General features: G+C 44.5%; 1 protein-coding gene across 2 annotated transcripts in view; it reads right to left on the bottom strand.

The window, feature by feature from the left end:
- Nucleotides 1–2,145: 2,145 nt before the first annotated feature.
- SOAT1 (sterol O-acyltransferase 1) overlaps nucleotides 2,146–20,723 on the bottom strand; it is a 27,113-nt gene continuing 8,535 nt past the window's right edge. For both annotated transcript variants that reach the window (XM_027894165.1, XM_027894164.1), the window contains exons 3-16: nucleotides 17,600–17,658; nucleotides 12,997–13,145; nucleotides 12,806–12,865; nucleotides 12,385–12,492; nucleotides 10,483–10,765; nucleotides 9,403–9,481; nucleotides 8,640–8,721; nucleotides 7,912–7,957; nucleotides 6,654–6,783; nucleotides 6,146–6,243; nucleotides 5,569–5,667; nucleotides 4,936–5,071; nucleotides 4,064–4,209; nucleotides 2,146–3,298 (exon numbers count right to left, since the gene is read on the bottom strand). In XM_027894165.1, coding sequence (XP_027749966.1) covers nucleotides 3,242–3,298; nucleotides 4,064–4,209; nucleotides 4,936–5,071; nucleotides 5,569–5,667; nucleotides 6,146–6,243; nucleotides 6,654–6,783; nucleotides 7,912–7,957; nucleotides 8,640–8,721; nucleotides 9,403–9,481; nucleotides 10,483–10,765; nucleotides 12,385–12,492; nucleotides 12,806–12,865; nucleotides 12,997–13,145; nucleotides 17,600–17,658 — 1,532 coding nt within the window. In that variant the 3' untranslated portion in view covers nucleotides 2,146–3,241. The remainder of the gene's footprint in view (nucleotides 3,299–4,063; nucleotides 4,210–4,935; nucleotides 5,072–5,568; nucleotides 5,668–6,145; nucleotides 6,244–6,653; nucleotides 6,784–7,911; nucleotides 7,958–8,639; nucleotides 8,722–9,402; nucleotides 9,482–10,482; nucleotides 10,766–12,384; nucleotides 12,493–12,805; nucleotides 12,866–12,996; nucleotides 13,146–17,599; nucleotides 17,659–20,723) is intronic.

Here is a 20,723-nt window from a genome sequence, read left to right as displayed (position 1 = left end):
CACCCATCCAAGGAGGTCTCCTCCCACTGCCATCCTATGATCCTGCCTGGAACCTCCAGGCTTGGGTCTGCCACGGCATGACTGGCTCCATCCCTATCCCCTCCCCTGTCCTTGGAAAGCGAGAGGACACTTGCAGCCCCATCCAGGAGGTGGCTGTGCCAGGGATTCCCTGGAGCTCTGGGCATGAGCAGCTTCAGGCTTCCCTCCCTCTCCTTCTCCCCACAACAGCCACCTTCCCAGGAGAGCAACCCCACATATCTTACTCTGCCCCCATCCCCTGTGCCCTCCTCTAACTCCTCCCCCCAAACCAGGACCCTCAGAGAAAAAAAAACAGGCCAAGGCATTTTTTTTTCCTCCCCTAATAGCAAAATATATTTTAACTGCTGTAATACAGTAGATTATAAACAGCTCTTGTGCGTGACAGAACACGGTACAGGTTGTATCATGGAATGGCTGGGGCCAGGGCCAAGGCTGGGCTGTCCTCTGCCACCACCAGGGAAGGGGCACCATGGCTGGAGGCACCAGGAGAAGGGATGAGCCAAGGCTGGCTCAGAGGTTCCACAGGGAGCCAGCTCATCATCCTGATGTCACAGAGCACGTGGACTCCTCGAATCCACCATCCTTCCAGCCCATCTGCCTCTGGCAGTGGAAGCTCCAACAGTTCAGTTTCCCTTAGCAGGTTCAAGCAATCCATGCCATTCCATCCTGAAGAAATCTATCAGGATTTGCCCCAGCACACGCTGTATACTTGGACGGCTGCCACGGCAGAGCACACAGCTCAGAGGCAGGACTGCCTCACCCCTGGAGGCTGGAAGCCAAACACCCTGACAGAAAGGACCTGCTAGGCGTGAGGGCTCCACAGAGGTTCGGTCTTCCCAAGAAGAAACTGTTTTCTGCATGAAAACCAGGATGCACGTGCTGTATTAATACTGATTTTCGTGAGGTTACCGAGCAAGGAGCTGCAGCTGTACTGGCTGCCATTCCAAAGCTGGAGACTTCCCACCTTGTAAGTGAGTTACCATGGAAGCAAGCTGCACAGTCCTTGTGTTGGAAAGAACCACAGGAAACAGTAGATATTATATGAAGTACTTGTAAAGGGCAGGTGGGAACCTTCACATCCTCCTTGCTGACCAGAACACTGCACTGCTAGGTCTGGCACTCACAGCCTAAGAAAACTCCAACGTGGTATCATCAACTCTAATTAAATGAGCCATGTGCAAAAGACTTAGTATTTCCCCTCCAGCACTTTTAAGAAAAATGAAAATAAGCCCACATTCAGAAGCAATTATAAAAACCCACAGAATTGAAAGTAATCCAAATTGTTAATGCCCTGACAGCATGATTGCCAGATACCTTGATCTACAAGGCTAAAAACCTCAACTTCTCAAAAACTAAGACTAGTTCCAACAGCTGAGCACCCCTTTCTGGCTGCCTTTTCCTTGCCAGATGCTCAAGCCCTGAGGCTTCAAACAGTGAGGATGCTGACACAGTAAATGCTGATGTTCCTTTTGGGCATTCAGCACCGCCAGCCGTGAGGGAAACACCAAAACTGGGCACAAAGTGAGCCACCACCAGGGTTTGGTCTCCTTTTGAGAACACTGAGACAACACCAAGACCTGACACAGGCAAGAAGACAACAAGCCAAGTCCCTAATCCATCACACCCCCTTTGAGTGCAGTTACATCTGTAAGTGTTTTGAGCACCAAATGAAAAAGAACTGGACAGAGTTTCATCCTATGCCGAGGAGGTGACAAAGCTGTTTGGCCAAAGCATGGGGGTTTGTCTGGTTTTTTTCAATAAGGAAGCTTAGTTGTTCCAGAACCTCTTTCCTCCCACAAAAGGTATGGTGAAAGATTTAGGATTGCTCAAACTGAACCAGGATAAAGTAATGCATTTAATTCTCATGATTTTATAAGCTAATACTGCCAAATTTGAGTATTATATGTGAAACTCTTCCTCTGAAATTACCTCAATCGTTTCAACAAGCAATTTCTAGCAGGAGATATTTTCAGAGGAGAGCCACACACACAAACACTGTATTTGGCAAATTTGCCCAGACACAACACCCTTTCTCAAGAGCAGGACTCCTTACTGAAAACTGAACACCTGGAAGAGTTTAGTTGCTCCCAAGAAATTCCTTCTGACTTCACCGAAGTCAAGGCACCTCCACCAGTTGACCCTCATTCCCCAGCAGCATTAGAAGCTGCTGCAACGCAGGTGGGCAAGTGGCACCAAGGTGCTGAGCTGCACGTGGCCAAACAAGATTGTGCCATGTATCTGTAATGTTGATCCTATTTTCTTACAGTTGGCTTGTAGTATTTCAAGTCTTTCTTAGTAAAGATACCCTCAACAACCGTGTATACCTTAAAGCACCTGCCAAATTGAAGTAAAATCTCTTTTACAAGTTAATCATGTTAAAAGAATTGATTACCTAGAGCAGGAGAAAGGAAGAGCAAGAAGAAAACCGATTCCTTGAGTCACAAGGGCCTTCAGAGAACAAAAATGCTGTAAGACAGTTGGGAACTAAATGAATGAAGATAAAACACAAGTTTTCAGAGTAAAAAGTCATGTAAAGACTGCACACACCATGCCCTGCTTCCAAACCTGACTCTGCAAAGCAGCCACAAGCACACCGACAATCCCCTCTGCCCATTTTATATCTGTTGGCAGCCAGCGCACATGGAACACAGTTGAAAGCCAGCCAGGAATACTTTGGCTATCTTCAGAGCAAGAAGGCAAACACCCTGTTGCTCTTCCACTTGCCTGTGTCACAGTGCCAGGCAGGAACACGGAGAACAGAAGGTTTGTAGACATCCCGTTACCAAAAGGGAGAAAAAAAAAAAAACCTGCAGAGGGATGGCTAAGGAAGGTGGACGGATGCCAACAATGAGCTACCAGCAAATCTGACCAGCTTGCCTCTTGTTCCAGAAAAGCAGCAACTTGGGGGGACCCCTGGATGAGTAGGATTCCAGTAGACTCCACCTGCAGCTCGATGTTTTACTGGCATGGAAATGGCTCAAAGTGGGACAGCACGCAATAGATGCTGCCTATGAAGTCTGTTGCAAATCCAGGTCAACTGGTTTGCTCCAGCAACGTGTTTAAAAAAAAATTACAGTTTCTCCCCAATAATCAGGAGGCACAACTTCCCTTAGAAAAAGTCTGTAGTGAGTTAGATCATTGGTCCAAATACTTGGAGGACAGCTCTGTTTTTCTGTGACGACACAGCCAGAGGACACCACCTTCACATCTTCGTGTGACACGACCACGAGCGTGGCTTTAAATAGTCCAGGAACGTGGGCTGCAAAACACGGAGAGGCAGGGAGTTAGTCACGGGCCCACAGCACCAGCTGTGCTGTGAGCCCCTGAAGTCAAACTCGCCTAGCAGGAAAGATCAGACCACATTTCTACACCCTGCAGCCCTGTTCTAACCCTTGCTAAGCAGTGCCTGGAAGTGCAGCTACAGCCACAAGTCCTCGTGCATCGGATAAACGCTGTGTCCAGCAGCACGTTGTACCAGGAAGCCAAGTAATTTACAATGGCAAACTCTTAACTGAGGTGAATCAAACTTAAAATAGCGGTTGCCTGAGGATCCCTTTGGTTAAAACTGAAAATGAGCTAGTACAGCAGGATGTTTTATGTAGAACAGAGTCTGGTACCCAAGAAAAGGAGTTATAAGTCGGAGAAAACACCCCAACAAAACCCCAAACGGACCATTTACAGGCAACCGTTTCTCACTGCCACCCACTCCAGCCTGGCAGAGGCACAACAGGCACAGATTCTGTGGGCCTCCCATGAAAGTTTTTCCTGACCTCCATCCCCACAGCCTAAATGAGGTTTAGCATAGTGGTTTGTATCCACAGAACTGTGGGAAAACCACCCTCAGTTTCAAGCAGTGAAATACAACCAGCGCAGAAAGAGCACTGCTGAAAGCACTTCTGTGAGGGAGCCTGCAGACTGAATAGCTCCTACTGCCAAAAAGCCTCGTGCCTTGTAACTTCTGCCATTGCCCACAGCAAGGCAGGGCCAGCCCCTGGTTATCCCCCAGGGAAGGGGGGTCACTCACGTTTTCCGTGGGGCAGTACTGGCGTGCGTACCACTCCTGGCTGTAGAGGCAGATGATGACCCCTTGGCCTAGGAAGAGGGAAGTCCACATGATCACATTCCAGATGGGCCCTTTCCGACGGTCGTTGAGGGTGAAGTTGAAGACCACTGGAAAGAGGCGAAACCAGAAGCATCGTCCAGAGGCAAACTCAAAACCAAAGATCAACCGATTTCACTGCACCTTCCCCTCCCTTCGTCTTCTCACTTCACCTCTGGAGCAACAAGGCCACTCCACGAGGTCAGTGTAGTGCAAGAAAATCTGATTATGCTTAGTCATAGAGCAGCTACTATTGTTTGCCAAAAAAAGTGGCCCACCTTGAGCCTCTGGGGGATCAGTATCTCTGCTACCCTGGTGACAAGACACGGCAGAGGTGGCCTAGAGATTATTGGAGCCCTCCAACTCAAAACCCAAAATGAAATGCAAGAGCTCTAACTTCTAAGGAGGCTCTTCCTCAGTGTAGTAGCAGAGTAATACCTGTCTTACGCTAGGACTTTGAAGAGGAAGACCTACAGCAACTCAGCTGCAGCTTGGCAAAGAGGAAGCAGTGCTATTAAATTATGTGCAGTCCTACAGGACCAGCAGTATATCATATATCTCTTCCTCTTCACCAATATCTTGTTCTTCTAAGTCCCAAACTTCAGAATCCTCTGTGTGCATACAGATAAATATCTACTGAGCCAGAGTCACAAAACTTGGACTCACAGTTGAAATCCTGGGACAAGAAACAGTGTGGTAGTGCCTAAAGAGCGACTGGATCACTATCAGAAGGGCAAAACATGCTTTAAAAAAAGACCCCACAGCTCACTCCCATACTCTGTTCCTTGGCCACTTACCTCCAAAGCAGGTAAACAGGCAGAAGAGAACCGGATAGAAGAAGCCAAAGCAGATGCTCAGGACGTACTCGTGCACAACAGCTGACACAGTGAAGACAGACAGCATAGCTGCTGCTCTGAACTTCTTCCCAAAAAACTGCAAGAGGGGAGGATACCAAGTATTAGGAGCTACTCTGATGTGGGTTATGTCTGTTTGTTGCAACATTTATTTTTTTTTTTCCTGAGCTGAGAAGGGCCTCCTCCAGCCAAGAGGCACACATGACACGCTCAGTGCTTTACAGAGCACCTTGGGTTTAGGTGTTTTTCTTCAGGCATATTTCTGGTCTCCTGCACAGGTTCTCAGGTTGAGCCCACTCATGAAATATCTACCACAGCTCATCAAAACAGTGCAATGTGAGTTCTAGCTCTGAGTCAGTCCCTGCATTCCTACATCTCAGACCCACAGTTTGCACACATTAAGGACTTGGATATGAGCAATGCATCTGTCTAAAAAGCACCGTGAATACCCACAACAGCTGAGGTGAGACATTTTTGTGCTTCTAAACAGACAGGGATGCTGCAGTTTGACAAAGGTAGTTTTGCCCAGCAGTTAAATGTTTAATTAACAAAAGAACACATCTGCTTGTTACTCACCCAAAGGAAGTCCCTGTAGGCATAGTAATAGAGCCAGTCGTGTACTACCACGTTCCAGGTTCGGTAGTAGTTTGCATAGGATGTGGAATTCCACCAGTCCTGAAAGCACAGTTGAAAGACTATAAATCTAATTAAGTATAAACCATTCTACAGGGCTTTTCTAGGATATCATCAAATTGAAAAATACTGAACAGAATAATACCAAGCTAACATATCAATCTGGCTACGAAAAAACACTTTCCATCGCACTTTCAACACTCTACTTGGTATAATAAAGTTAGGTTTTATCACAAACTGCAGGTGATAAAAGAACAAAAACAGTGCTAGTGGATCTGCTGGGTAAGTCTGGTGGCTGGTTCTGTTTGTGCACAGGGTGTATCACCTTAAAGCAACTCGGACTGCCAAGCAGAAATCAAATCCCTTCTACAGCACAGCAACAAACTTGAGCTTTAACAGCACAAAAGCAAAATCCCATGGATGCTTTCTTTGCTAAAACAATCTTCAGTTTCCTCCTCTTTCCTTTCCATCAGGACAGTGACTTTTAGAAGCTTTATAAGCTCTAACTGCTGGTTCTTACCTTGTAGAACATCCTGTCTGCAAAGCGCAGCATCTCGGCAAACGCGTTGAGCCAACAGTGCAGGAACGCAAAGAACACCAGGAAAAGGATCAGTACACCTGGAGACAAGGGAGATGCAGACTGGTTCTGTAGTGTTTGCTCTCAGCTACAAGCAAGAGCACGTAGCACAGTCGAGGCTGTTCTTACAGGCTCTGGCACACATGAGATTTACAGGTTTGTGAAGGTAGCATGAAAGTGTTCCAGTTTCTCACCACACCAGGCCATGTTTAACCCAGGGAGCAACAGCAGGGCTGCCTCAGAGCCCACAGCTTCACTTTGGAGTCATTTTAATTCAAACCCCAGCATTTATTTTGTGCTGCTGATTTGATTCTGAAGTTTAACACTGTAATCTGCCTGAAATCTGTCCACGAGACCTCCTTTGCTGATCTCTGCCTGCCATGAATACAGCTCATATGAAACACTTCTCCCTCTCACAAAGGTAACAGTCACTAGTGGATCCAGGCCTTACCTGGCAGAATGGAGTTGAAGATGCACAGGACCAGCCCTCGAAGATTGAAGGTTTCTTGGCTACTGTTGCGAAACTGAGGAATGCAGAGTCTCACAAAGATGTAGTAGGCATAGAAAAGTGAACCAAGCACCTGGAACAAAAGTACCCAAAAGTCTAACTTCAGAAGAGAAATACACAATTAACACATCGCCACTCGCCAGCTCCAGGAGAGAACAGCAGCTGCCAACACGAGCCAAAATAATTTATATTATGTTGCTGCCAAAAAAACTCCCTAAGGATCCAGGCACAAAGTAAGCCACAGCAATCCCAGTAGCTCACTGACAGCCAGCAGCAAAATCAACTTGTCTTTTCTACTCCAGCAGCTGTCAGTTCATCCCAGTCCTATCAACTCACGAGCTATGACACAAAAGATATGTGCCAATGCCAGAGTGAGGGAAGCAGCCTGTGATCTAGGCCCAAGAAAAGGGCAAAAATAACTGAAAAATACTTACTGTACTTAAATCTAATATTAAATCTTACTTTTCTTTCATCCTAAAGGACGTGTTTACAGGGTAAACCACCTCAGGCTTTCTCTGGCTCACGAACCCACATTCTGGATGCTGAGGTCAACATGCAAGTCAGGGTTTAACTGCTCTGCTGGAAGACAGGTGTGTGCTCTGTCACCCTCTTTAGTCCAAGGGCAAAGCAGCCAAAGGTCTGTCTGTGCTGCCTTTTTTTTTTTTTCCTACTTTCTTTTGCTTTTTAAACCATGAACACATTTTGTGACAGGAAAGGTTTCAGTCACACCAATCCATTGCTTGGAAACACATCCACAAGAAGCTTTTGAAGCTCATGGCCACAAATGCAAAGAACCAGTCAATCTCAAGCTCAAATAAGCACTGGAGATTTGGACTCCAGGCCTCATTATTTCAAAATTGCTCTGAGTATCTGCAGGGAGGCAGCTGTGCCGGTGCACTACAATCAGGGTAAAGAAAGAAGGCCAGTGCATGGGTATTGCTCTACACACACACACAGAGCTTTTTTTATCTGGAATGGAGTCTAAAGGCTTGTTTAACTAAAGACTTTTAAGTTCTTTTCTTTCTTTGACACAACCATTAGTGCACCAAGACCACAGGTTCTTTTTTAGTCACCAGAAGGTATTCTTTTCTGGTCAGCCCACAGCAAGTAAAGAGTGATTTAATGCCAAAGGGAGAGCTGTTGAACCACACAGCTCAGATGATCTCCAAGAGTGCACTCTGCAGAAAGCTGCACTACTCACCTGTGCAAACTTGGTGGCTACGTAGCCCCATCTTATCGTGGGATTCCTGGGAAAAAGAACACATGATACCACAGCTAAATAGGAGCTCAAAGCAGCAAACTCCTCCCTTTCAACTACTGATTTTACTGACCTACTGTCTGAAAAAAAAGCGGGTTTTGAATTCCACAAGTCTTAATCTGACATCTAAGGGGATATCTGCCCAAACTGCTGGTTCCTCGCTTTCAATTCCAGCAATTCCATAAATGGAAAGGTATCTGGAGGGCAGTGCTGTGCAGTTATGTGGCAGGGGGGGATCTGCCCAACAGTCACGTAAAGGACTGCTGACTTCACACTGCCAAAGAGCAACCAGCAGGGTACAGAAAAGTTTAGGAGTTCCCACTTCTAAAGGCTTCAGCCTCTCCCCTCAAACTGGAGTCAGGGCTGCTTATTAGCACCACATAAACCACACAGGCCTGTTGCAGGAACTGTCCATCACTAGATAATCTGTAGCAAGATCTTTATTTGCTTCATTTCAAGTGCGTTTCCCAAGGAAATAAAAGCAGAACTGTAAAGTCGAAATACTATGAGCATTAGAGTGAGTTTCCAGGAGCAAGCCCTGCCCTTGCCAGGTTACTGGCTTTACCACATCTTTGTGAAAGCTCTCACTCATTAATTGATCACACCCAGGGATGCTTAATGTTGGCTTCAGTTTTCAGACTACTGTCATGTTCTGTTGTTGCTCACATTACCTGGGATAGTTGTCTCTGTAGATGAGGGTGGGAGCAAAGAGGAAGTACAGGTACTGAGAGATTCTGGGAACAGGTACTGTGCCTGGGCAGAGGGGGGAATAAAAATCAAAAAGAACACTCTGCAATCTTTTTGCCTATTGACAGTTCAGTTTGCCCAGTACCATTTCCCAACACAGAACCCCTATCACCTCAGAAACCACAGTCTGGAACTGCAGGGATGGGACTTGCAGAGAATAAAACAAAGGAGACCTTTGAGATGGAGCCTCCCCACCGTGAAGCCCAGTTAACAAGTGAGGGTAACCGACTAACCAGCTGTTAACACCTTGGCATCACATGGCCTTTCTTCCTAGGGAAGATGAAGCTGCAAGGCCTGTATCAACACACAGGTTCAGTTCAGCTCTAGCATGTCTTGCTTAAAGAGCTTCTATTCTACAACTGCTGCCATTTCAACTGGAACACTGAGCTGGAGGTGGGCTGGCAGCCTCCAAACACTTTTTGCTCCTAAAAGCAGGAATAGGGAGTCTACAGAACAAAGACTTCAGATCCAGAGATGACTTAGATCTGAACAACAGTCAAGCTCATTGCCTAACACCAAATGAAAAGGTTCAGGCTGAAATTACGATGCAGAGCCCTTTGACCTCCCCACCCCACGTCACCTATTCAAATCCCACCTCTCCAGCTCATGAGGGCAGCTCAAAGTAACGGAGGGGAAATTAGAGCTGGCTGTGCCCTGCTGTAAAATGAGGTAGGGCAAGGTACTCACTGGACTTGTCCTTCACAGAGGACAGGACTCTGGGCACATTCTCCCGGATGAAGGAATAAGCCTTCATAACGAGACGGACCTGCAAGGCCAAGAGATCAGCAGCTTAATTAATACTCTCACTTTCCAATAGAGACTGGATCAAACATTTTACAGCAACACCTTCAATGCCTTTTTCTCCAATTAACTCCTTCTAGAAGGAGTAGAGTTACTTCCTCCACCCACAAGCCTGTTTTAACTGATACGGATTTAAAACTCTGCAAAGTGAAACTTGAAATAACAATCACAGCTCAGGAGAGTCAAAACATCTCATTTACACTCACAGGATCACCACATACACAAGGACCCTGAATAACACCAGCAAGTCACTAACCAGCTAATATTAACTTTAAATTGAAGGGAACCCCCCCATCCCATTTCAGTAGGCCAGGATGTTTCAATGTCTTGAAAATAAATCCTTGAAGATGTGTTGTACAGCAATTACCACTACCTGGGGATAAGGTGGTGCCACATGTAAATTGTGCACAGCTGCAGAGCAGAGGTTTTTTTTTATTTTGCTTTAACACTGAAGAGCCAAAAGGAGGGCCCGTCCAAGGTTAATACTAAAAGCTACACTCATCTCTGACCATCCTTGTTTTAACCAGACCACTTTTGTACTCTTCCCCTGCTCCCCCCTGCCAAAAAACCAAAAAGTTCCATTTTCAAAAAAGTTCTGACTGCAGAACAAAGACACTTGTTTCTTGGGAACAGAAATGGAAACAGGAACCACTTGACAACTGCGTTCTTGCTTTTTTGGGGTTTTGTTTTTTTTTTTAAAGAGGAATGTTACAGCTTCCTTGTGAACTATGGCACAACATGTTCTTAAAATTTGTTTTAAGCATTTAGCATCCTCAAGACAACTAGAAATAAATGGAATTTCAGCCCTGAAGTATGAAAAAAAAAAAAAAAAAACACCACAGTGAAATGTTAAATAGAGAGTAAAAACCCACAAGTGGTGTCCAGGACAATTCCTTTAGGGAAAAGGACCCTTTCCATTGTGAAAATGAAGTTCAGCATATCCAAAGATGCAGGGGAGGGCCTTACCTGCTCCAGTATGACAATGAAACGGGAAGCTGGAGGCAGGGCATAGGCTACAGCAACATAGGTTGGCCCAAAGCCAAGTCCAGCTATTTGGAAGAGCGTGAACAACATCCCGTAGAAGAACGAGCGGATGGCACGACGGGAGGAACTGCAGTAGCCCTGGGCCCACCACACGAAAAGGTTGTATGGAATGACGACTGTGGCACTGAACATGCACAGCCAAGTGCAGAAGACAACGGGGAACTTCCCAAAAACAAAGACCAGGAGATCAAACCCAAGGACCAGCCTAGAAGGCACAAGGAGAGAGACAATATTCAGTGTCCATTGTTTAATTAGAAATACTCTCAGTCCACCAAGTGGCTACAAACACAAAGCTTCCAGACCATAATTGTTTGACAGCTGGGATGGAAGTGACCATGGCAATAGCAAGCCATGGTCACTTTAACCCCATTAATTAACCCCCCAGGGCTTAATTAAGCACAACTTTAAGATCAGCATGTGCTTTAAGAATATGCTCAAGCTCATCCCTGCTAAGAACAAGCACGTGACTAAAGGATCCAGTGCTGAACCAGGGTCCAAAAGAGCTTTTGGGGAACACTCCCAGGACGTGGCCACTGAGAATCAGTTCTTCCCAGGAGTTTAAACACCTAAAGAGGCTTTTTCCCCACCTCTACAGGCATAGGGTATATTAACATGCACCACTCAAATCTAGTTTAATCCTGCTTCGTGAGATCTGTGGGCATTCCATATGGATTCAGTTTAGAAGTCACCCAAAAGGCTCAGGGTCATTAGATGGTCAGTCCAAATATGTCCAACAGTTGTGCACCAGGTACTTGAGTCCTTTAATCAAGCTTGATACGTAAGGACAAAAACAAAAAGATGTTCAACTTGACTGGCTATCACAGTGACCAGAGCTGACTCCTGCAGTAAGCAGCTCTTCTAAACTAAGATCAGAGGAGATGATAGCACAGAATACACCAACAAAAAGTATTTGTTCTCATGTGGAAGATCAACAGCAAACTGAATCCAAATGATCAGATCAAAGCCACAGCAATTAGTTTTTAATTTTTTTTTTTAAGTAATCAGGGCTTTTAGAGGTAAATACTGGTTGATTTTAGAGGTAAATAACAATTCTCCCCAGTGTCCATACACTAATAAGTTAGGATCAGCTTAACATTCAATGGCACACGAGTCTGTTCTTATACCCAGACAAGGGGGACGGTGATTATAACCAAGATACAGCTCTGGTTTTGTACACCAAAGAGCAGATAATCAGCGAGATAAACATGCAATCCTCCTTGTTTACATGAGATAGAGCTTGCCAAAACATTATTTAAGCAACAAGCAAGTGTGAGGAAAGCAGTCTTTCACAATTTTTTTCACAACCGGCTACCTGCGAAGCACTGTCTTAGCAGAGGCTGTGCCAGCATCCTTGAGATTTTTCCCCAGGAAAAACAAAGTTCTATTTTTACTTGAGCACAAGTACAGCGTTCCAGAGCTGTCATTTTTCAACAGAGGAAGGACTGCTGAAGTATTAAAAGTTTTTCTAAACAGAGTCCTTCTTCAAGCAACACAAGCAGCTGAAAGCCACCTTCTCATTAGAGATGTTCAGCTAAAGTAGTCCATGTTCTCTTTTGCCAGCCTTGTGATGAACTAAGCACGTCAGGCCAACCTGTGCTGGCCACAATTCTCATGTAGGACATCAATTTGTGGTATTTTCCTAATATCCAGCTATCCAGTTTGAAATGATCCTATCCCCTCAACGGGAATTCCAGCATACATTCTATGTCAAGTTGAAATCAAGGAAGGATTGATTCCCCCTTCTTTCTGCACCATTCTGCAGCTTCCTGTACCTCTGGAAGCATTTCCCAACCCTTGTCCCTGTGTTTTCCAAAGCATTCCTACCTTCCTTCATCAATGAAGTCTACTAGAAGCGTACTGAGGATGAAGACGATGAGGAGAGCGATGAACATGTGGTAGATTGTCCTGATGTGACTCACTTCAAACAGCTCGCTGAGGGAGAGACGAAAATTAACGTACAAATTGGGTGCCAGCCCTCAGTTTATCCTCAGACAAAGGATAATTAGCCATTATCCCAGTGGGACTGAGAGGGCTGTAATTAAGGGTTACATTTGGGGAAGCCTGCAAGCTGCAGTACAGATGTTTTAGGAAGAAACAGAGAGGCTTGAGCAGATTAATCCACACGGGATTGAACGGAAGGCTGTGGGTGGTGGTGGGGAAAGTACCCCAAAGCAAAGGCTCTTTAATTTGCTATCAAAGGTATTTTCAGTCAATTTGATGGAAAATGTGAAGTTAGGTTACTCACTCCAAGAGGGACCTCCTGGCAGTAAAGACCTTCCCGTGTTCTGGAGGGGCCCTCGAGTTCCTGCAAAAAAAAAAAAAAAAAAAAAAAAAAAAAAGAAAAAAAAGAAAAAAAGAAGAACATTTGAGATAAAAAGGGAAATAAAGCTTCCAGAACACATAACCTTGTTATAGGAGCAGTTAAAACTGGCTTACTTGGCTTTGTGCAATTCCTTCTCTGAGCAGGAAGCTGGGAAGAGGGAGGCTGGAGATGAGGAATCCAGGAGCGCCGATTTTGCCACCAAGCTGTTCACAAACTCCGTGAAGTGACTGTCCACCTCCTTCATGAAAGCTGGCTTCAGTTGCTGCCAGAGTGAAAACACAGCACGAAATTGTTTAACTTGCTGGATACATTTTCCTACAATATTTATATTCCCACTTACTCCGGAGCAGGACAGAGCAAGGCATCAAGAAAACGTTCCTGCCAACAGATCAGGGGCTCATCCTGGTCTGTTCACACACCTCAGGACTTGGAATAACATTTCTGTTTCTCTATCAGATGCACCACAGAGAAACAAAGCAAACATATTGATCTTCATACACATGTCTGCAGGGGCAGGTGTTTCTCCTATTTTAAAGTGTCAACTTAAAACCTGAGTCCCAGAAAACATTCCTCAGTTTTAACCACGTGTACATCCTTAGTGTCCAAAACTGGGAACCAACAAGTTCAAGAATTCGTGGGATGAAATATCCCAGTTCCATCCCCTGCACTCCCTTTTCTTCTCACAGCTTTATACAGGTTGTCTTCTCTATTAAAAGCCAGTTATGTCACAGCTGCACCATTTATAGCCTATTCATATTCTTCATCTCTCATTTTAACAGACAAAGGCAACTTCTGAAGTAGCTGGTTCACCAGAGACTTTGGCTTCTCCAGGTGCATGAAAAACCACAGATAAGCATCTCCTTTACCAACTTTTTGGCAAAATGCACTGATACAGTGCAAAAAAAAAAAAAAAAATTAAAGGAGCTAATCAGCTGTGGATAAAGCACAGGCCACTCTGGTCAAAGCCTGCTCTCTTCACCTGATAAGGAGTTTCATTTCTAGAAAGAAAAACATTATTTAACCCTCCAAGTAACAGGTTATACAGACAAGGGCTATAATTCCTCTTCAAAAGGCAGATTGAAAAATGCCAAGATGTTTTCATATCCCTTTTGTCCCGCCTGAATCTAGTATGTGTAATTAATTCCTGTATTTTCCTGTCTGCAGTATAGTCCAATCTGCTATCCAGTCTCATAATATGAACTTTTAAAGACCTGACCTCCCAAACCCCAAGCAGTTTTTTTAAAACTTGATGCATTTAGGAGAAAATTAAGGATAAAATGTTCTGAGTTACTTATTTCTACACAAAGTGCTGCACTGAGCTCTGGATTGCTTTGTTGTGGTCCAAATTCTCTTATTACATGCAGAGAGGACCCTGAGATTTGCAAAGTGGTTTAAGAGTTATGACTTATTTCAAACATAATTTGCATATTGTGTGGGGTTTCCTTTATGCAAGTGTCCAATAGCCACATTTATCTGACCATCCTTTGCCTGGGATTTTTCCACTTTGCCTCCAGATTCAAGGGCCAAGTCTTCCTACATGATAATTATGTATTATTTCATCTCGTTTTCTCACTGTTCAGCTGCCTAAAGAAACACTTGTGTTTCTCTGACCACCTTCAGAACTCCCCACTCCCATCTACTTTCTCATAAGGTTGAAAAGTAAAGTTTCTGGAGAAGAGAAGCTCTAGGGAGACTTCAGGGCAAATCTTCCAGGATCTGAAGCAGCTACAGGGAAGCCAGAGAGGGAATCTTCCTCAGGAACTGCAGTGACAGGACAGCAGGAAATGGGTACAAATTGAAAGAAGGGAAATTTAGGTTAGACAGCAGGAAGAAGTTCTTCCCTGGGAGGGTGTTGAGACACTGGCACAGAATGATTGTGGCTGCCCCATCCCTGGAAGTGTTCAAGGCCAGGCTGGATGGGGCTTGGAGCAACCTGGGAGCAACCTGGGATAGTGAGAGGTGTCCTTGCCCAGGGCAGGGGGACTGAACAAGATGGTCTTTAAGGTCCCTTCCAACCCAAACCATTCCATAATTCTATAAGATACACAAACAGTTGATGTATTCTTACAAAATCCTCCTGTCTAATGCAACAACAGCCAAGAAAGCAAGTTTAACTCTCTGGCAGAAAGCAGGACAATCTGAAGTAAGCCCACCCCAAACCAGGAGACCCTGAAGTGAAGGTGGATCTGAACTCTCCCCATTCCTCCTCTTCCATGGTAGTCAGATCCAGAGAGATCTCTTGAAACAAAAGGTGCAGTAGGAGAAGGAGCAGATTTATATTTAACTTCAAAAAACATGTTTCCCCTATTTGGCAGCTTCCAGTATAGAATAAATAAGCTTCACCAGTGCTCAACGAAACAGAAGCTCTTAGAGTGTGGCTGCTCTTAGATATTGCTTTTCTGGGAGGCAGAGGGTTGTCTCTGCAAGAGATATGGATTTGTTCCTTTACAAACAGGAGGAAAAACCCCAAATATTGAGTACTTGGGAATACAACCTGTTAACAGAAGCCACTTGTGCTCTCTAGTTTTACAGCACGCACGCACATACCCCCACCAAAAATGCCAAAGAGAAATTCCTGCTCTTCTTGGAGGGCTCAAATTTCTGTGCCAAACAAAGCACTATTCATTCCCAACAAAACAGTGTCTTTTTTTTTTTCTTCTTTACAGTGCCTCCACTTTTTTTTTCAGCCTAATCTCTTCTCAATGAGAGTTTAACGTGGTATTCCCCTGAAGAACCTCTTCCCCTTAGCTGGCACTCTGCTGGGATTGCCTCCTCAGGGCTGATACCAACACGTGCAGGTGTTTGGATTGGGAGAGCAGGGCATGAGTTCTCAATAGATTAAATAAAATACAGCCAGAGTAGAGACCCAAAAGTAACTGTAATTACAAACCAACAAGCACAAAAAGAATGCTGTGCCATAAAAAAGCAGAAGCTGGCCAGTAGTTGATGAGAAGTCAGAGAAAGTTGAGGGAAGTAACCCTGTGGTTTAGAGTTGCAACAGTTCCCCAGCATTTTACTCATTCTGACAGATTCAGTGATTTTGGTCACTGAGAGGTGACAAAACAGCCAGCCCTGACCCAAAGACAGAGCACACCATTTTTTAGGATGAGCAAAGGACTTCCAGACTGGACTGAAGGTGCCTGAAGGCCTCCTTAGGCAGAGTTCCAGCTCCTACAAATCCTATTTCTATCTGTGGAGTTGTCAGTGTCCGGGCTCTTCACAGGCCAAGCACCTGCCTAGACCTCAGACACCCATCCCAGGACAGATGAACTGCAATCCAAGCCTTTGTCCAGAGTTTGTCACACAACAAAAGGGCCTGGCACTCGAGCAATTCTCAGGTATTTTGCAGTAGGTGGGTTTTTTTCCTCAACCTTCTATCTATTACTGTAGCTTTGAGGCACCTTAAATAAAATCTACAAGCTGAACTCCCCGTGTTTTGGGACAAACTTCAGCAATTAAATATTTTATTTAAAGCACCTCTGACCTGCTGGTTTTTTTAGGATTCTCTTTGCAAATAAGAGATCGCTCTGTCTGCAGACTAGTGTGGCTCCAAACTTGTGACCAGGGGAAAAAAAAAAAGAAAAAAAGAATAAATAAATAAGGAACACTCCTGAAGAAAGAAATCCAAGACCAAGTTGTCCCCTTGCTCCCTGGAACTTTCAAAGCTTCGTGTGCTTAACAGTGCAAGTTTTCTCCTGCAGACATCCATTGCCAGCACAGTGATTAACAGTGGCTGTTTTGTCTGCAGAGAAAAGTTGTAAGGCTTGATCTCCCATGTCCTCAGTAAGGATAAACAGGAGAGCACGACGTACAAAATAAAATTCCAAGCTGATTATCCCTCTGATGGGTTGGATTTTAGGAGTTTCAGCACAAAAAGCACCCTCTGCAGACGACATTTAAATACTCTTCAGTTACACCTGTTATAAATTACCACCTATAGAGGTAGGAAAAAAAAAAGACTTTTAAACAGGAGAACATCTCAAAGGTGCAAGGTGTTTTTCTCTGTAAGTATCCACTCCCTACTATTCACAAAAAGCTGGAACAATGAGATTACTTCATCTTTACCACGGAATTCTCTGCAATAAAATGATGCAAGAGTGCAGGACGATTCGCCCTGAGGAACACGGGTGCCACAAAACAATGCTTAACAAGGAGGGTGCAGCTCATTGTTGGCCAACTTCATTTAATTTGGGCATAAATCACCTTAATATAATCTAAGACAATGGCAGCTCACACGGATGCAGATGACGTCAGAAACACCCAGTGCTATTTTCTTTAAGGATATTGTTCCCTGACAAAAAGAGTGAGAGCTTCCAAGGCTCAGCAAGGCCGTCTCCACAGCCAGGGCAACAGGAGCTGTGGGATACAGGCTCTGTGTTACCTAGCAGGGCACAGAGCATTCTAAATACGCAGGCAGGCTGGCTAATAATCACACTGCCAGAAGTTGGTGGCAAGGGAAGTTCCATTTTATTTACAGGTCTCAAAGTTCGTTCTTATCTCTGGACTTCAACCTGATGGGGTCAAGGAAGACAGAACCACATCTGATAAACATTCCCCCTCTTGTGCCAAGTGGGAGAGAGAAAGAGGGCTGTGGAAAAGTCACTGCACTCAAACTAGGACTGAACAGGGATATTTGTGCTCCTGGGTTAGTGACCCTACAAAAGACACCGGGGGTCAGTCATGCTGCTCCACCCCACAAGCAAGGATTATATTTACCTCAGCTTCTGCTATGAGCTGCATTTTCCTTGTTATCACGTGGTCGACATCAACACGGCCTGAGGAAGGAAGGCAAACATTTAACATTTGCAATTTTAGCCGCATGTCTGAAAACACAGAAAGCACAACATACAGTAGCTCAGACACCAACTTTTCAACAGTATTTCTGACTTCTAATAAGGTCCCACTAAGCTCAAATCAAAGCTGCAGGAACTTCCTAAGCTACGACCAAGTGTTTTAGGATCCCAGAACTGTCAGGCAGTCAACAGCTGATAACATTTGAAAGCTTTATTTTCCATCAGCAACGCTGCAAATCTTCCCAAGGTCCCTAAACACATTCAGCCTTGAAGCAGCAATCAGAGCAACCCTTAGAAGGCCATATCCAAGTGTGCTGATCTTTTATCAGAGCTTTATCTTACACCAGACTAAGGTTAGTTTGTCTGGAGGTCTCCACGTGGCCAACAGACAAGGCAGTCAAGGCACGGCTATCAGTGAAATACTGTGATCAGCTCTAAGACAGCCTGAATGGTAAGTCAGAAGATTATTCTGGATATTCCCACTCCCTTCATCCCCCAGGAAAAGTGTTGGGTATTGGTATGACTGTATTCCTCAATGTTTCACCCCTTAAGCAAACAGTCTGGTCTTATGTGCCATCAGTGTCACCTGACTGTTATCATCACTACTATGGGTAAAGCCTCAAATACCACTTTTCTTTGGCAAAAAGAACTATACCCATCTGAGATGCCTCTATTACATCAAGAGGAACAACTCCCACAGATCAGACATTTCGGACCAGTCGGGGTTTAGGGCCAGCACCAGCTGGTGTTTCCCTTCTCCAGTGAGAACAACACAGAAGATATAAAGTTACTTAAAACAGAGTCTTGCACGTGGAGGAAAAGCAAGACTAAAGCAGCAGTTTCCAACCCCCTAAAATACTACTCAGGGTGAAAAGATTGCAACAAAGCTCGCCTTGTGCATATCCTTTGGCAATTATAGCTACAGCACCACCTCACACACGGACACACAGCCGGGATTACAGCTTGTTTCTAAGACAACATTCCCACTTCTAGAAAAAGAAGTTACTGAACTGATTCCCTAGTAAGATTCCAGGGAAGCCCGAGCTAACAGATTTGCTGAAGGGGTGCTGAAGTTGTGCTGCTGTGTGGCAGGGAGACAGATTCATGCACTGTCACAGTGCCTAATGTGGCCTCCTTGTCTTGATCTCCTGGTGTGGGCACAGCCCCTGCACGCAAAATGCAGCTCTATTTTCATTGACACAAGCGCTTCTGTGATGCTCACCATTCGCAGGGTGCTCTTCTGAGCAACTGTTTTGAGCAACTCTGAGCTTGTAAGTGGTTTGGGTAGACCTGCTTCAGAAACGACCCAATACTCCAATACTGGAGAAGAGCTAAGCAAAACAAGAAGCTTTACCCTCATGCAGCTGTGCTCAGTTGTTAACGTTAATTCCCATTCCCAGCAATCAGGCAGGAAAACTGTTTTTTCTCTATAAAAAGTACTACACAAGATATAGTCTAAAGAACAACAACAACTGCCCGTTACTTAGCAGCCCTCTAATGTAACAACAAACAAGGAAACTGCTTAACACCACGAATTTTGGCTGCATGCAAAGATATATTTTTCCAAAAATAGAATTCCCAGTTGCTAAGCATCTCTACCTTCCAGACAAAAAAAAAAAATTATCTCAGCACTTAAACTCATCGTGCTGTTACACTTACTGAACAACAGCAGTGTGGAAAACAAACTGAGAGAAATTTCAGATACCCTTGACCCACTTAGTTCCTGCGCTTTGCTGGTCTTAAATGGATTCACACCCAATAAATTTAAAAATGGAAAGAAAATTAAAAAATCAAGTTGTTCCATGAACAGCAGAACTGTATCCCCTCCACATCATCTCAGTGACTCTACTCTCTCACCATGTCACTCCACAATTGTATTCTAAGTCCTCTCCTCCCTTTACTCCTGTGTGAAGAACCAGCTCCTGCTGACCTGCTAGATCAGACAGAGCTGCTGAGTTTAATGAACCTTTCCCTGCAAAAAGTTAAGAATTTGTGTCTCTTATCCAGCTCCAATTCTCAAGACTTTTGTCAAGTTTTCTTGAAGCCACCCAACATGGCCAAAGAGGATGTGTGAGACTTAAGGGGTTGCACTGTTTCCTTTGTAAGCTAAGCTAAAAATAAAACAACCACTGCTTTGGCCATATATTTCCTGCCAGATCTTGCATTTGAAGCCTCAGTTATTAAAACTACCCAGGCATAGTATTTGTTAATAAAATACCCTTTTTGACTTACAAGGCCTTAAAGATGGATGGAGTTTCACCTATATCAAATGTACAGCTTTAGTGGTCGCACAGGGAACAAGGTCAGTCTCTGACCTGTTGATGCTGTAACAGCTAAACTGTGTGCAGTGTCCCTCCTAACACTTCATTTAACCACAGAATAGACTAGAAACACAGCATCTTTTAAAAGGGTTTGAAATCAAGATGTGTCTTCAGTATAAGCATCTCATATAACAAAGTAAAATTCCTCATGAGCTTGTCACATCTTTCCCAGAATAAGATCTCCCCTAGAAGAAAACCAACTCCAGACCAACTCATTCTGCTGAGTTGTACTGCCCCATAAACTCAAGTGTGTCACAAGGCAGATACCAGAGAACATACAAACTCATCATCTTTAATTACTCAGCCTCTGTTGTGCAAGCTGCCACTCATCTTCTGTGAGGTCACTGGAGAAGAGATTCATCACATGATTTTCAGCCTAAAAGGAAATGTGCACTGCTAAAGAATCTACATCTTCACTTTCCTTTGACCCTGAAAACAAAGACTGGCTCTCTCTGTATCACTTTGGGACTGCAATAGCATTATAAAAATGGACTCAAGGCTGCACAGTACAAGCAAGCACATCTCTGCATTTGAAGCTGAGATGTGCCTTAAGAAAACAGGAAATATGTTTCAAGTGATAAAAATGTTGTCTTTGAAGACTAGGATAGAATCGTGGCCAATTCCACAGGACACTGAAACAGAGTTTGCTTTGGAAGAGCTCTGCTCACAGGGAGAAGCTTTCACAGCAGTTGTGTTGCCTTCCCACCAGCAAGGACATTAACAAGA

The sequence above is a fragment of the Empidonax traillii genome, unplaced genomic scaffold (genome assembly GCF_003031625.1).
Source record: "Empidonax traillii isolate 1590-97213 ecotype Southwest subspecies unplaced genomic scaffold, ASM303162v1 scaffold419:size1009643, whole genome shotgun sequence".
NCBI classification, from domain to species: Eukaryota; Metazoa; Chordata; class Aves; order Passeriformes; family Tyrannidae; genus Empidonax; species Empidonax traillii.
Note: the sequence above shows the minus strand (reverse complement) of the source record. Positions and strands in the feature narration are given on the sequence as shown.